The sequence below is a fragment of the Pollachius pollachius genome, assembly GCF_949987615.1.
Source record: "Pollachius pollachius genome assembly, chromosome: 8".
Classification (NCBI taxonomy): Eukaryota; Metazoa; Chordata; class Actinopteri; order Gadiformes; family Gadidae; genus Pollachius; species Pollachius pollachius.
In genome coordinates, this window is record NC_136941.1 from 11,347,244 (window position 1) to 11,363,909 (window position 16,666).

The 16,666-nt window shown below is 44.3% G+C and overlaps 1 protein-coding gene across 1 annotated transcript; it reads right to left on the reverse strand.

Annotated features, from left to right (window-relative positions):
* Positions 1-1,940: 1,940 nt before the first annotated feature.
* On the reverse strand, positions 1,941-14,683 carry c1qtnf12 (C1q and TNF related 12; the record flags this gene model as incomplete). The annotated part of the gene is made up of 8 exons (XM_079740944.1): positions 1,941-2,104; positions 2,306-2,384; positions 3,872-3,965; positions 4,557-4,665; positions 5,364-5,551; positions 5,717-5,828; positions 6,214-6,315; positions 14,504-14,683. The coding sequence occupies 8 exons, from the start codon at positions 14,681-14,683 to the stop codon at positions 2,006-2,008; spliced, it is 963 nt and encodes a 320-aa protein (XP_079597070.1). The 3' UTR covers positions 1,941-2,005.
* Positions 14,684-16,666: the final 1,983 nt, after the last annotated feature.

A 16,666-nucleotide genomic window follows, 5' to 3' on the forward strand; every position in this document is an offset into this window, starting at 1 on the left:
TGCAGCATTGATCCGCCCCTTTTATACAGTAGGAATATTCTCTCTTGAAATGACCACCTTTTGCCAAAGTCTTGCATGAACCTTCTTTTCTCACTTGGATTTTGGACTTGCTTTCTTGGGACCAACCAAAGAGAAATTAATTTATTAATTAATTTATATTTATTTGAAAAACATTATGGTTTGCATGCAGACCGAAAGCTCAGAGAATGAAAGCACGATTGTTGCGTTGTAACTGAAGGCAAAAATAACAACAGAAATAATAACTTAAATACCAAATAAGACTGACAGAATCCAGGTAGAGTTGTTCAGGAAGTAGACGACCAGTGTTTGATATAGTGCACCGCAGACACACAAAAACACGCCACAATATCTTAGCAGGTGGGTGCAAGGGGTTTGCAGTGGGTTTCCGGATACAGTATGTGACAGTTGGCTTTCCAGCAGAGCTTCCCTGAGAAGCCTGATGATAAGGCCTGCACTGATGCAAACAGTTAGTACAAGTGGTTGGACAAAATTAGTGTGGAAAAAGCCTTGAAGTGTCTTAATAATGTCTTGTGATGTACCGTTAAGGCCACTCAAGATATATACACGTTACACTTAGAACATTTTTGAGGAATTATGAGAAGAAATAGACGGATGAGGTCCATGTTTATCCAAAGTCCTATTTGAATTTCATGAATCTGCACAACCAAGAGTTTAGGCATGGAATCACAGTAGAATACAAATTAAATAGTTAACATAGAAAGACACTCGTTATATGAGCTGCGGTTTCCGGGAAATATGTTTATGGAAATGAAATGGCAGAGATTTATAATTCAAACCACAAGAGGAGGTGGTCATATTTTAAAGCTCAGTGTTTCCGCAAGAAATTCTTAGTAATTTACAATCAAATTATCATAAAGAGAAGTAACACCAGCTTATATTGAAGTGGAAACAGACTTTTACATATCCAGGAGAAAAGGCTAAGTTCTTTTCACCCCCCACCTCCCCCCAAGGTAAATTATTAAATTTTACTGTAAAATATAGATACAAGATGAACAATATTAAACATAGCTATGGTGAATTATAAGTGAATCACAGATCGCTACATTTATTTAATCATGTAATCACTAATCACGGTAAATGATGCAGTTAATTCAGAATGAAATGAAAAGAGAAATGTTTTGTTGTAATCCAAGAATGTTAAGTGTGATTCATATTCAAGTGGAAACTCCCACAATGGCGTTGAACATACCTCAGACGTGAAAACCATGTTCAATAAAATGCATGTCTGGTGAATTCCTAAGATTCTCAAAAAATACACAAAACCCAACTAAAGAAGAACTTTAAACATTCTCTGTCTACTCCAAATGTTTATCTGTATCTGGAATTATTTGAAATAACAATATAGTATAAAAAGTGTAATTACATTATCGGACATCCAACTTCTCTTAGACCCTGGGTCCATATACCGGTCCAGTGTACTCAAAGAGTCTTTGCAACACAAATAATGTAGACAAATGTTTCAACATATGAAAATACTACATTTTGAATAAAAACTGATCACAAAGACAAAACCCAAACACATCTTTATGTTATACATTATATTATAAAACATATATTTCTCTATCTGATGCTGCTGTCCCCTTATCATATTCTGACCAACACATTTGCTATGCCACTAAGAAGGGTCTCGCGTGATTGTTTGAATGGTTCACTGTTCCACTGAACTCTATTGTGATTAAGAGAAACTATTGGTGCATTAGGGTGCAATGAGGCCAACCGAATCCTGGATGGGATGGGGGACAGCTTATTGTGTAAAGATACGAATCCAGCCCAAGAAAGTTTGTTACACTGTCCTTTCGACATCTGCAAAAAGTCCAGTGGCAAATCCAAGTTGAATAATCCTTGATGCCCCACAAGGTACAGGTGTCACCTTATGGGCAGTTCTAAGTGGCTGTCCTTGGGGATGTGTGGGTGGGTGGGTGGATGGGCGGTTGGATGGATGGTGAAGGTGTTGGTGGGCCGTCTATACACCGAGCAGCATGCCCATGTAATCAGAGCCACTCTGTATGGTGATGGAGGCCCCTGCAGCGTTATCCACAAATATGGATGTGTACTGTCCAACCTGCAGGGAGAGAGAGAGAGAGAGAGAGAGAGAGAGAGAGAGAGAGAGAGAGAGAGAGAGAGAGAGAGAGAGAGAGAGAGGGAGAGTGAGAGGGGAGAAAATTGAGAGAGCACAGGAGTGAAATTTTAGGGCAATACATTTGTATTATAAAATCTTTCAAACAAAGCCAAGGTGTCAGATAATAATGGAGGGGAACATTACCTGTAGCTCCAGCAGACCTTGCACGCTGACAGTGAATATCTTGCTGTTACTTTCCAAGCCAACAATCATCTCCAGTGACCTGCAGTGACGATATAACATAAAACAGAATGAACAGATGGACCTTCCAAAAAAACCTTATTTGTTTGTGATTCAAAATGGTTAACAGCATATTTGAGGGCAATTGAGAGCCAAGTGGTGTTGGCCCTGAATATGCCTCCAGGCTCCAATGATACTGTATGTGTGCTGTGCAGCTGCTAAGTGTAAAATGCTACACTACTATCGGCATAGTCCTCATGATTGTCTCTATGCTAGCTGCCAACTTAATGAGCCTAATTTCACATCCTCCACATTTCGAGATGTGGGAGGGCCATGAAATCAATGGAGCGGCGCTTCCTTCGTGCTAGCTAGCTAACCAATCATTGTCATATTATTTATATGCTCCACTCATTATACAATGCCTGGAGGAATACTTTTGAGATACACACACTTTAGGGAGCAGGATGCTACCTATCAACATTTGTTCCTTGGCTTTACAAATGTAAGTCAACAACGTTGCCATATTGCAATGTCATTCACATTTCAATTTTATTATTTATTTATTTTAATTTTTTTTACCAATTAAAATAACAGTGTGTTATAAGGTTGGATATTTTTGACTAAACACAACCAGCATTTCTTTGCTGGGATGCAAATGGCTGCCTCAGGTGTCAAAGGTGAGTCTATAAAGATTAGCAAGGCGACGAAGACAGGAGCCCTGTGTGTGCGGACATCTCCTTTAAAGACCTGCTTCACTTTTATACAGGAAATGCCAAACCGGTTCCACAGAGAAACTATAACAGACAGTGGCTTTAACAGCTCATAAATTCTAGCGAAAGTTAAGGTGGCGTTAAACGCTAATAAACCTCCCCTGTCATGTGTTACCAGTATATAAACTGCCCAGACAGAATGTAAACAGCACAAAGCAAGGCTGATGTCTTGCTCCATAAATAGCTGCTGGATTATTTCTAAAATGTCAATGATGTGTGTAGGAAATTTGGGAGAATATAAAATGAATATTTTGTAAAAAATAATATTATGTATAAATAAATATTATGTTTAAAGTAATATAATTATAAATAAATTGTCTGTCTGTCTGTCTGTCTGTCCATCTGTCTACCTACCTATCCCTTACTGTCTGTCTGTCTGTCTGTCTGTCTGTCTACCTATGTACCTACCAACCGTTTTTTCCTGTCTGTCTTTCTGTCTGTCTGTCTGTCTGTCTGTCTGTCTGTCTGGCTGGCTGGCTGGCTGGCTGTCTGTCTGGCTGTCTGTCTGTCTTCCGTCCACGTATCTACCTCTCTTGCTGTCAATGTGTTGCGAGTTCTTGAGGGATTGGAACATCAGACCGCAACATGCTGCGTTGTTTAAAGCATTACAAATGGGAACCACATGACTCTGAACTACAAACGGGAGAAAGGTCTGGCAGGTAAAATTGGGCATAAATAAAAAATGTGTGGAGATAAGTTGGCCAGAGGTTTTAGGAGGAGTGTTAGAGGCGTTAGAGGAGTGTGGTCCGGCTGTACTCACGTGTATCGGTGGCAGAGAGACTCAATGCAGATCAAAACACGCACGTTATCTCTGGCCTTCAGCTGGCTCTTGGTCCTCTTCACCTCATTGTGGTCTGTAGGCCCAGGAAGAAGCCCTCTCAATCAACTGTGAGCCGCTTTACACTAGACCCAGGAAAGCCTAGCATTCACTTGTATCCTACATAACCTAGTGTAGACAAGCATACAGCTGTCTCAATCATCTGCATGCTAGGCTTCCACTAAACCTATGATAGTATACACCTACATCACCAGTCTCAATCACCAGTATGGTGATTAAGACACAATCACCTGAATGCCATGTTACACTAAACCCAGCATGGCCTAGCATGCAGTAGTCACATCACCTGTATTTTAGGCTGCAATAAACATAGCCTAGCAGCTGTAAGAATCAACTGTATGGCCCACTTAAGCTAGCACTGCATATTTTACAACTGTAAAAGTCACCTGTATGCTACGCTACACTGAACATAGAATAGCCTAGCATACAGCTGTCACAATTGACTGTATTCTAAGCCATGATAGGATTAGTGTAGCCAACAAAAGAGCTTACAGCCCGGAACTAAGGAATGTAATTATCTCGGACTAGGACGAACAAATTACTACCTCTACCTTTTCTAACAACTATCATCATTGTGTTAAAGGGCAGATGTGAATAATTAGATTACCAATATGAACATTGGCAGAGAACTGGTATATCCCGGTGATGGGTGCAGTGAATCTGCCAGTAGACTGGTCCATGCCCGACCCCCTTAGAAATGCTCCTTTCGCCGGAGGCTGGAAACACAAACACAGAAACCAATTAAAGCATTTCCAAGCACTATCTGATGATGTCGTTTAGTTTGATGATGATGTTTAGCCTAAAGACTGGCAAAAGGTGCAGAGAATCACTCTGAAAACCTGGTTTTCTTTCTTTAATGAGCAACACATTTCTTTATTGAGCATTACTTCCCTGTCTTGTCTACCTTTTAGCTTAAAAGGGATATCTTTGTTTTCTGGCAATAGAACAGGGAGGTACACTTTGTCTGGAGGATGGAGAAGCAAGTTAGGCTGGACTGTACTGTTGAAACATCTCTCTGGCCGCCTTGTCAGGCCCACACCAACAGAGCAGGGTTCTTCCACTGCTGCGCACTGTTTAAAACAGTGTCTATTTCTGTCCTCTCCACACCATATTCCAACTCAGAGCACACAGAGCGCCTTTTGTACGTGCCCGCAGAGCAATGTTTAAGACAGAAAAAAAAGGGTGATATTTCTGACCTAAGCCCCTAAACGCTACCACTCAGCGCGGCGACAGTCTGATCCTAACCCCTGTTCCATACCAACTGGGTCACACATGTTCCGTGACACACATCCACAAAGCCAAAATGGTCCGAAAACACTGAGTGACCCTGGCTCAACCAGCCAGTCAACACGGCGGGAACCCCTCATTCCAGTTTCGACGTTTTCCATTGTTCAATTTGGCAAAACAAACACACCGTCTGGAAGTTCTGCAGCTCCACCAGGGTCTTCTTGTCTATCACCATGGGGCCTTTCAGCTTGCAGTGGAAGGCCTCCTCTATCCGGCGGTACGAGCTCATCCCTTCTAGAGTGAGCAGGGCCGGAGGCGGCAGGCTGGGGCTGCTGCTCTGTCGCTCCACCGCCGACGCTCTCCGCTCCGTGGCCTCTGACGGACACAAACACAGACCCATGAACCCCAGAAACCTGCCGCACACGCCGCGTCAGTCCAGGGAACTACAGGATCAAGAGGTTTGCGGATGTTGTTTTTTTGTTGGATTCTCTGATGAGAAAACGTGAGTTTCATGAAGGACAGGAAGAAGAGGCAGGATACCTTTGATCATCTCCTTGAACTCCTGGAGGAGCACCTCCTGGGTGACTTCTGCCCCCGGAGAGCCAGGGGGTCCCTGAGGTCCTGGTGGTCCAGGCGGGCCGGGGGGTCCGGGCTAGGGGAGAATAACACATTGAAGACCAAGGGCCATTCAGTCCGAAATATGGTAATAGAAATGTAATGCTTGATTATTGACAGAACACATTGCAAGGTCATTTCTATGCACGCATAAGCACGCATACACACACACACACACACACACACACACACACATGGACACACACACACACACAACCACACAAACACACACACACACATCCACACACACACACACACACACACACACACACACACACAGTATTTATTTAGCTGTAATGGGCAATTACCGCTGAATAAATACCAGCCAAAAGCTTGCCGTGATGAACAGCAGTATGGTGGTGTTGTGAATCAACAAAGAACCTACAATTCAACCATTTCAACCATTTGCTGTTTTGACGTACCAGGGGCCGTCTCCGTTTGGGGCATTTTCTGAAGTTGCCTACAGGTCGTTTCACAAAGTCCATCCATGATCCCAGTGGGTCAACACGTTGGTTGTCAGAAACCTGTGACGTTTAAAATACACAACATGCGCTTTATAGTCTATGAGTTGCTTTTTCTTTGTCCACGTTGGAAAAAGTGCAGGAGGTTATTTTTAAATATGCTGCCAAAAACATGGCGGCAGGCAGGTCACACTTTGATACCTGTCGTTCTTACCTCTCCTGCCCGCTGTGTTTGTTTTAACACGGTCTCATGGCCAAGTATGTTGTCACTACCCCTGCCAAATGTTTTACGTTCGGCTCATTTGTTCATTCCAGATGCTTTGATGAGTTGCCATGTCACTTCAAATATTCTCAATAAGCTGGGTTGAAAACAAACAAACCCCTCTCAAACCTCTACAGATGTGAGGTAAATCGACACCAGCACCCCGGATGGACAAAGAATCGGTCTGTGCATGTGATGTACATTATGGGGACTGCACACATCCATTATCCTATAACGTCATGCAGCCCCACAGCCCATAGAGCCACAACAGTTAATGAACCAATGCACAACAACAAATACTGTCAACCTTGGTCCAATTTTGGAGAAGAGGAAATGGAGCAGTGGCGGGTGGGTAATTCAACGAATGAGACAACAAGACATATGTGCCGGTACAGACACATGTTTGAACCTCGCTCTGTCTTTTTACTGACTCAATATGTGCTTGTGCTCTCTATCGGAAAACATAGACAGTTCTATAAGGATTATTCACATACACTGATAGGGTCGGGTATGACTGATGGTACGTTGCACGCTCCAAAGAAGCACATTGGAGAATGTTTGGGTAAGAAATGTAAGGCGATATTAATATCCGTCAGTGAAAACCAACTTGAGCGTAGGCCCTACCTCTTGCCCCTCTTCGCACCCAAACGTCAAACGATTGCGGTTGAGATTAGGGAAGGAGATAAAGACGAGTGGAGGCTCAGCTCAGCTGTCTGAGAGGGAATTTGTTTAGCTTTGGCATCAGGACACAACTCGCTTATCTGCTAAACTAACATGGCCTCTTTCTTCTTCACTTGCGAGAGACACTCCTCCTGTTCCACCACAACCAAGTCATGTCTCAATGTTTTCCCTTTCAATGTGCTTGCATTAAAAGGAAGAAAAAAAGAATAGTAAATTACATATTTGGGTTTGCAACATAACTTCCACCACTCCTCTCTCTTCACTCCTTCTCCTCTCACCCCCCCCCCCTGACAGCAGACAAAATAAACAATTTAAGAGGGACGGAGCCTCTTGAAATGTGGATTTCTTTATGTTTTTGTTGTGACTCTGAAGGCTTGGAAACAGTGTACAACAATACAGATGACTGCGAGACTTGTTATTTTCCTCAAAGCCCTCTTTAATGTTGTTTTCCTAAAACTCGTCACAAATTGGGTAAAAGTATTTTTTTTATTTTTGTTTTCATTTGCTCTGATTATATAATATTATCCTTTACCATCCCCGTTCGAGATGCTTCTATAAATGCTAAAACGTTAATGACTGCGGTTGGAGCAGCAAGGGCGCCATTATTCCATGCCTTAGGCCATTTTTGTATATTTCCACTGGGATTAATTGTAAAATGTGTCTGTCAAACAGTGTTGTGAATCATCGGCACAAAAGACTCTCAGACAGTCTTGTGTGATCCAAACTTCACCCGCCCTGACGCTGACAGCTGTTGAGAAACACAGATACTGGAACCGCTTGCCGCTAATCCCGAGAAAGACGGAGCTTTGCATTACGACTTGTGTTTATGTCATAGATCATCGTGTGCTTTTTCAAATATGTCAAGCCGCACCAGTCAGCCCACACATGCTACACATGCAGACATACAGTATAATTATATATCACACCTATTCCCTGCGTAATCCAAAAAAAACCCACTGTAGATCATTGCCAGGAAATCAGCCGTACTTGAAGCTTGTTATCCTCTTTAGCACACATCATTGTAATTAAACTATTAAAAACCATGCCCGCCAGATATTTCTCTCTGCGAGGAAGTCAGAGCTTGGCTCAGATAATTATTACCTTGTCCGTAAACCTTCTAGGCCGCAAAATAAAAATCAATGCTAAATAAATAAGGTAATCCAAGCTGCTCAATTTCAGTCTATTTTACTTATTTTTTCTGTGCATGCACCAATGATAAATTATCTGGTCCATATTGTGATCCAGGTGGAGTCTGAAATAAAAAATAAGTTGCCAGAACGTTGCAGAAGTGTGAATGCAGACACTCACACTGCCAGTGACACGGTGCAACATGTCAGCATCGCGCACTCACTGTTATTGAATATGCCGCAAAGTAAACTGTCTTCACTCTCATAACTCGGCATCAGAAAGTAGGCCTGCAGTTCATGGACAACAAAAGAAGCAGGTAGGAAGACGAGAGAGAGCTGAGGAGGTACACCAGGACGCTGACTTTGATCAGCACGTTGATGTGTGAGTGTTTCAAAATGGCCTTGTCTGTCAGCACACGTGAATGCACATTATTCCAGTGCTGACTGCAGAATACGCCTGCCTGTTAGTCATAGGGCGCCTTTAAAACCTGACGACACTCACACGGTATTTTCTGTTTGTTTGTCTTTGATTGGATACCGATATACTGTATATCATATTTACGCAGGGCAACAGCATTGTAAACAGGGATTGATATAAAAGGCAGACTCTTATGTTTTATATTGTCGTGTGAAATTCTTTTCGGTTTTTTTTCTTTTCCTTGTGGGAAAGCTTAACAGATATCACATTACCCAGTAAAGACTCCACCATAGGCGCAACATGCCTCGCGTTAGGTAGCCTCTGTTTGTTATGTATTGGGGAAAAATTATGCTGAATTTATTTGAAGCAATAAAAACTAGAAAATATTTCCCCAGGGCAGACTGCCGCCAAAAACACAAACACAACTGTTAAAACTTGTCTCAGGGGCGGTAATTGATACTGGAAGACGTAACCTGCTCCACCTTATAGCTCCCATTAACAGCGCGGTGTGAGCGGTGCTGCGTTACAGCCGTATACACTCCATACGTGCCAGGTTCAAGATAACATAAAGCCTCAGCATGCCGAGCGCCGTCGCGTGTTTACAGGTACTGTAGGTTTAAGGTTGGGCAGGATACCCGACAGCCTCCTCCCATAATCCTTCACTTCTATTTGCCTCATGCATCATCGTGGTGATCCCTGTGCAGTCATCCATGCACCACTGTGGACGGGCCTACCCGGTTCCCCTTGACAGAGAGAGAAGGGGGGGGACCCGGGAGCCTGTGTGCCTCCCATCCCCGGTCGTCACGCATCCATCAAAGTGTTCCCCTACACACACACACACACACACACACACACATACACACACACACACACACACACACACACACACACACACACACACACATACACACACAAAAACCACCCCACCCAGTGTTCCCAGCCAGTGCACCTAATGAGGATTTGAACCAGCAACACAAGACAGTAAGTCACGGGATGTCAGCCATGCCCTCCTCCTCCTCCCACTTGTGTTTCTTACCTACTTAATAATCGTTATGATAGTGTGGCTGAGAGGAGTTTCTTCTTGGATATGACTTTATATATATGATTGAGGGCATGGAAGAGAACATACAGTATTAATTAAAAGATCCTAAGTATTAATTTAGGAAAATGGAGGTAATTTAAGCCTATTCCGGATGTGAAATCATTTCTGAGAGAGCGACGTGAATTCTTGGGAGTTATTTAACAACACAACGAAGCACCCACGGAGTTGAAAGAGGCGCTGATGGCTACCTGTGGCACATCTGTTCCATCTACAAATTATCCCTTTGAAATGCTTGACTGAGTGCTCATTTTCCCTGTGGGAGGTAAATTGAGCTGTGGAGAAAAAGCCAGTGGGATATTTTGGATCCACAAAGGTTTTCCCAGTGGTTTCACCTGGGGACAGATCTTACACAGAACACCAACCAGAGCGTCATTACAACTCCTCTCAACATTTTACGTGATGCATTTGCTGTACCACATAAGTGCAGGGATGGATCGTATTCCTCAGAGCAAGCAGAATGCAAGTGCTTTCTACATCCCGATCTTATGGTCTTGTATTACAAGTCTTTCATATGATTTTAAAGACGACAATACTGGAAGAATTACAGGAACGAGCAGAACATCTGTCATTTCACCCCAAAGCCAACATCAATGAAGTCATTATGAAAACCATAAGCGGTTGACACTGTGTTTGAATTGTGTTTGAATTCTTTCAGCTTGGTTGTGTTAAAAATTATTGAAACTATGTAAAAGCTGAACATGGAATATCTGCCCGTCAGTTGCATGCAGAGTTCACATGAAATTATCAAAGGGGATACAATCATTCTGAACATCATTAGTAATTATTCTTATTATGTTCATTTCCATGATTATATTTATCATAGGAATACTTCAGTATTTGGTGTTTCAGATGGGTTGTGTATTAAGTACTGTATATAGCATGGCCCTTGCTGGCCAGCATTATGAAACGTAAAAGTGAAAATACAAATAAGTAGATCAGCATCTCTTCATGTGGAAAGAGGTTTGTGCTAGTGCTGGCCTGCATGTCGTCATGTGGCACGACATATTCCCTTCTCTATAGAAGACTCCTATAGCCCTCAGTCTTCCAGGAGGGTATGCTGAAACACAAGACGATCCCTGATGATAATCAGCATATACATAATTGGTGGGGATCTTTGATACTATAGTTCTCTTCATGATGTAAATAGATTAGATATTCAGTGCCTTTAATTAACTACTAGTAATGACTAGTAACGTATTTCTCTGTTAAAGGCTATAATGAGGCTACAGTACAAACAGACAAACACATGGTGCCACTGAGGGGGTCGGGTCCGGAGGGTGTTGGGTGAGAACCAATCGGTTTCAGGAGGTCATCGGTTTCCGAAAGGTCCCACACACTGTGTCATTAATCATCCCGGGGGTGAGAGAGAGAGAGAGAGAGAGAGAGAGAGAGAGAGAGAGAGAGAGAGAGAGAGAGAGAGAGAGGAAAAACTCCCCTCTAAACCTCAGCCGTTACTCAGCCCGGCAGGCGTGATGTTTGCCTGCATCGATTACAGCCATCGCGGACCCCTGGCTGCTCGGCCAGAGGGGTCTCGCAGCATCTCGTATGAAGCGAGATATGGATAGTGATGCTGTGTATCTCCAATGTCGCTACCACATTGAATGAGTAATAGACCGCTAAAGATAAGTGTAAGTCGAGGTGTAAGATAAGGTTTCGACTAATGAGAAAGTGCCATGGAATTATAAACACAAAGGTTAACTTGGATAGGCGTATATCCCAATGTGAATGTAGACTGAACTGCCAGAGAGGGGGGCCCCTCACCTGAAGGTCTTCACAACACCCTTTATAATGAGTCAGCCTCACAATGCAAAACAAGAATCCTTTTGTGTTGTAAAAATAGTTTTAAATCAAAGTTACGCAACACAAACTCTTTACCTCCATCATTTTGATCAATTTCAAATGGAAAATCTGTGCAGGAATGCGGCCATGCTCAGGGGCCTGCCAGTGGACCAACCTGGGCCCCTGCCAGCTTCAAAACCGAGAGACGAGTTTCAACTGTTTCCACTGGGCACAAGGGGGGAAAAAAGCTTGGGTGAATGTGAAGTATAAATGTTTAACTTGTTTAAGAATACAAATATCAGGCCAAGGCAGCACCAGTGGATATGTTGTTTTCTCTTGGACGTGGACATTGCTACAGATTTGTAATGGGATAAACGCCACCAACCGTCCAAAACAAGCATATTAACCACTTGCATGGTGTGTGGTACACAGCTTTTTTCCCTCAAACAGAATCAAGGTAGACGTGTACTAGACACCAAGGTCTGGGTGTTTCTCAACCTCATCTTCAAGTGTTTCCCTGACCTGTATGATGTAGACCTGTGAAGGTAACCGGGTTTGGTCACACAAACACATATGCACACACACACACACACACACACACAGACACACAAACACACACACACACGCACACTCACACACACGTACGCCCCCGCTCGCACACACACACACACACACACACACACACACACACACAGACACAAACTTGTGCACACAAACACACATGCGCGCACGCACACATACATACACACGCACACACATAGACCCACAGATCTGGCATAGAGCCTCTCAGAGAGTGATTATGTCATTACACTCTGAGAGTATTCGTTAGGGACTGGATGAGAATAGGGTGTGGGGGGGGGGGGGGGGGGCTAATCCTCGCTGAGGTGTCCTCTTTCAGAGCCCTTTCTATAGGGCTTTGTGAAGGGACTTACATGACATGCTGCTCCTTTTTGTGTGTCTCCAAGTGTGTGTGTGTGTGTGTGTGTACGTGTGTTTGTCTTGGTGTATGTAGTAAAAGTAGTACAGGCCGTGTGTCTCTGGCAGCATCTCTAGGGGCTGGGACAGGTCTTGTGTCTCTGGCAGCATCTCTAGGGGCTGGGACAGGCCTTGTGTCTGTGGCAGCATCTCTAGGGGCTGGGACAGGCCTTGTGTCTGTGGCAGCATCTCTAGGGGCTGGGACAGGCCTTGTGTCTGTGGCAGCATCTCTAGGGGCTGGGACAGGCCTTGTGTCTGTGGCAGCGTCAGTCAGGGCTGGGACAGGCCTTGTGTCTGTGGCAGCATCACTAGGGGCTGGGATCAGCTTTGCCTCAGGCTCCATCAGTAGGGGCTGAGATCAGCTTTGCCTCAGGCTCTTACCCACCTAACTTTCCCAAGGAATGATGACATCAGTGCGGTAGGACGCTGGGTTGGGGGGTGGGCCGGGGCGGCCTCATGGAGACATTAAGGTAGAGGGTGAACCCAACGCCTGCGACTGGCGCTGGACATTCCGCACAAGGTCATCCTTCACAGCCTCTGCTTACATGGGGCACAGCAAGTCAAATAAACCTCTCTGCAGCGCTCTGTGTTCTTCCTGGTGCACCTTGGACTTCAGTGGCTAGTTACTGAGGCGCAAGGCGTCACCATTAAGCTTTTACCAACTGCATAGTTGAGACTGAAATGTATCAGGTTTTGTTGCCAACACGATGGGTGGGCTGAGAGCAAAAACAAATACCCCCCATCCCCCCCACCTTTTTTGATTCCAAGCAAATATGCAACACCAATAATAAACTCATAAATAACAATGGCAAAGGTCAACTACTGTTATGGAACACTGCATACTGTTGATGTTCTGCCATGTTGCTTTAGGTACATGTTTTGAATGAAAACAGCTTTCCAACACAGCTATTATGGCGTATTCTGAGTGGCCAGTGGTCTGAATAGTGAACATTCTTTGTGGGAATTGAAATTGCAATCCTTTATTTTTCATTTCATTGACCGACTACAGTGCGATACAATATCTGATGCTGTTGTCCGTGGCAGCGCTCTGGAGAGTTGTGGTGGTTGATCTTACGCAAGCGATATTTATGATCTATGATGTACGTACACATATATCAACCTCGGGATCTGGAATTTCGATGCTAAAGTTGATATTTGGCATCTTAATGCGGAGGCCCAAGTAGAGGTCGTGTTATGTGTGCTTGTGTTTTGGTTCATAGAGGCCTCCCTATAGTCCTCATGTGTTAAAATGAACAAGGCCTATAGCTAATAGGCTTGAAACCGGGTGACGGACCCCCGCTGTGCAGACTAATTGATGCATTGATCAGCCTTTAGATGTGCACATTCCTGGCATTCTTCAGGAAGTCATCCATTTAGAGTGTCACACATTTCTGTCCATGGCATTGATTGAGGATTGACCTGCAGGGCCACACCTGTCTGGCCCTCGCCGGGGCTCTCCTCTGGTCTTCTCACTCACATGTGAATACATTTCCAGTATCAAATGCAATCACAATGACAATTAAAAGTTAGAGTCAACTAACTGTAAAGTCAACTAACTTTACAATGCGCCATAGTTCCAGAGTCCCAATAGAATTGAATATTGCTCTCAATATGCTCAAATATTATAATTTTTGTATCAGAATCACTATCACAATAATCATTATAGTAAAAAAACATAATAACAAGAATATTCAGAATAGCAATATTAACATAAAATGAATAATAATGATAATAATAATAACACAATAATAATAATAATAATACAAACAATAATATCAAAATTTATTTTAATAAAAATGATGCTAATGAAAATACTACTACTTATAATATTAATAACTATTACAATATTAACAACTCTTAATAATAAAAACTAGTAATAGAAAATACCATACATTTTGGGGTCCTACCTTGATGATCCCTCCGACCTCCTCACTGTTGGACAGCGTGGTGTTGGAGTTCTCTGTGTGTTGTGGCGGGGCCTCCTTGGGTCTCTTCCTCTCCTTCTTGGCCTCGACCCCGTCTAGGAGGACACACTGAGTCCAGAACACTAAGGCCAGCACTGCTACTGGGCCGGGCCCGACCCACATCTTCACACACACTTCCGCTCAGCACCCGCTCAGAGATCTTGGTGGGATGAAACCACTGGGTGCTGCTGGAGGTCGGAACCGGCTTTGTGGTGGTGGTGGTGGTGGTGGTGGTGTTGGTGGTGATGGTGGGGAGTAGATGCCTTGGATGGCCAACTGAGGAGGGGACAAATTCACGCTCTGTCCGCTGATGCTGTCAGACTGTCTGCTGCTGCTGCCTCTGTCTCTCTCTGTCTCTCTGTCTCTCTCTCTCTCTCTCTCTCTCTCTCTCTCTGTCTGTTTGACAAGCTCTCTCGGCCAGCAGAATGATGCAGGGGCTCCACTACCTCTGGCCAGAGAGAGAGCCAGGAGGGGGGCTACTCAGCTATGAAATGTTTCAAGCAGAACGGTCGTCTGGGAATGACAGATCGGCACAGATCTGACAGCAAATAAACCCATTAGTGAGATTTTTCACGCTTTCTGCTCTGTCGGGGAGGGGTGGGGTGTGAGGGCTATGGGGTAAGGGGGGCCGGTGTGAGGGAGGAGAGGGGGGGGGGGGGTAGCAGAGGGGACACGCGGGCTGCCCAGAGGAAGACACGGAGAGGAGGGTCTGTGAAATCTCAGGGTGGGGTGCGCAGGGAGAGGGAGATGGAGATGGACAGCAGGACGCTCTACTCACTCCTGTTCAGCACTGGAGTGGTCGCCACACTAAAATCACAACAATAACAATAACAAAACATCCAAAACAAGATCCAGCAGAAGCGCTGCCTTACTCGGGCGATGCAGGGGATCTGTCCATCCCACAGGCCAGCCGTGTCCAGGAGCTCAAGGGGAATGCACAGTCTCTTAGTCCCAGGGAAGTTGGATCAGGTCCGGGTTCTGCTCACTGCTGTAACTCCAACTATGTTGGTAGCGCAGTGAGGACAGCAATGTTGCAACCTCTCTGCCTCCGGCCAAACCAATCTATAGCCAAGGTGTTCACTTGGGGTTGTCCATGCAAACTATCAAGTCCAAGAGTTGATGCACTTCTGCAGCTCAAGTGACTGGGAGCCCAGAGTTGAGTTGAAGTGTGTGTGGTAGTATTCTCCTGCTGTCTGCTCCGCTGCTTTCTCGCTCTCTCTCTCTCTCTCTCTCTCTCTCTCTCTCTCTCTCTCTCTCTCTCTCTCTCTCTCTCTCTCTCTCTCTCTCTCTCTCTCTCTCTCTCTCTCTCTCTCTCTCTCTCTCTCTCTCTCCCTCTCTCCGGCTAGTCCCACTTTTTCCTTTGAGCAAACAGGAGGACTCACAGTGGAGTTTTATCATCACTCTTTCTCCCTCCCTCCCTCCCTCCCTCCTCTCTCCCACCGTCTCTCTAGCGCTCTTGTGTTTGCTCTCTCTCTCTCCCTCTTTCCCTCCTTTTCATCCCTCAAATTGGCAAACCCTTCAGTTCTCTGCGTTCTCTCACCAATGAAATTGTCAATTCCATTGCGACGTGGTGAAGTTCTTTGGCAGATGCGAATTGTGTGTGTGTGTGTGTGTGTGTGTGTGTCTGTGTCTGTCTGTGTGTGTGTGTGTGTGTGTGTGTGTGTGTGTGTGTGTGTATGTGTATGTGTGTGTGTGTGTGTGGGGGGGGGGTGTATAATTTGATAGATAGATGGCTTTGTTTGATGAACACCTTGTGCATTGTGTCTGTAACATCTGTAATGATGAAGTGTGCACATGTGAATGGGGAAGAATTTAGAAAATGTTCTAGATTGGTTTAACATGTTCCTAAGTAAGCTTTTCTGCTCTCAGGAAGTTCTACTATTAAATCTTAAATGAATTAGTATTTTGCAAGCAACAAAAACTACTTTATTATTGGCCGAGATCCGTGCATAGTCAAGTGTTGTCCTTTTTGTAAACATTAATAAGACAAAGAAGGCTTCAGAGCATCAGAGTAATGTTTGAATGCATTTTGTCACATACCTTGTAAATAATCGGTGTCTTAAAGAAGACCAAGTATTAGGCATTACTACCATGGATATTAATTGT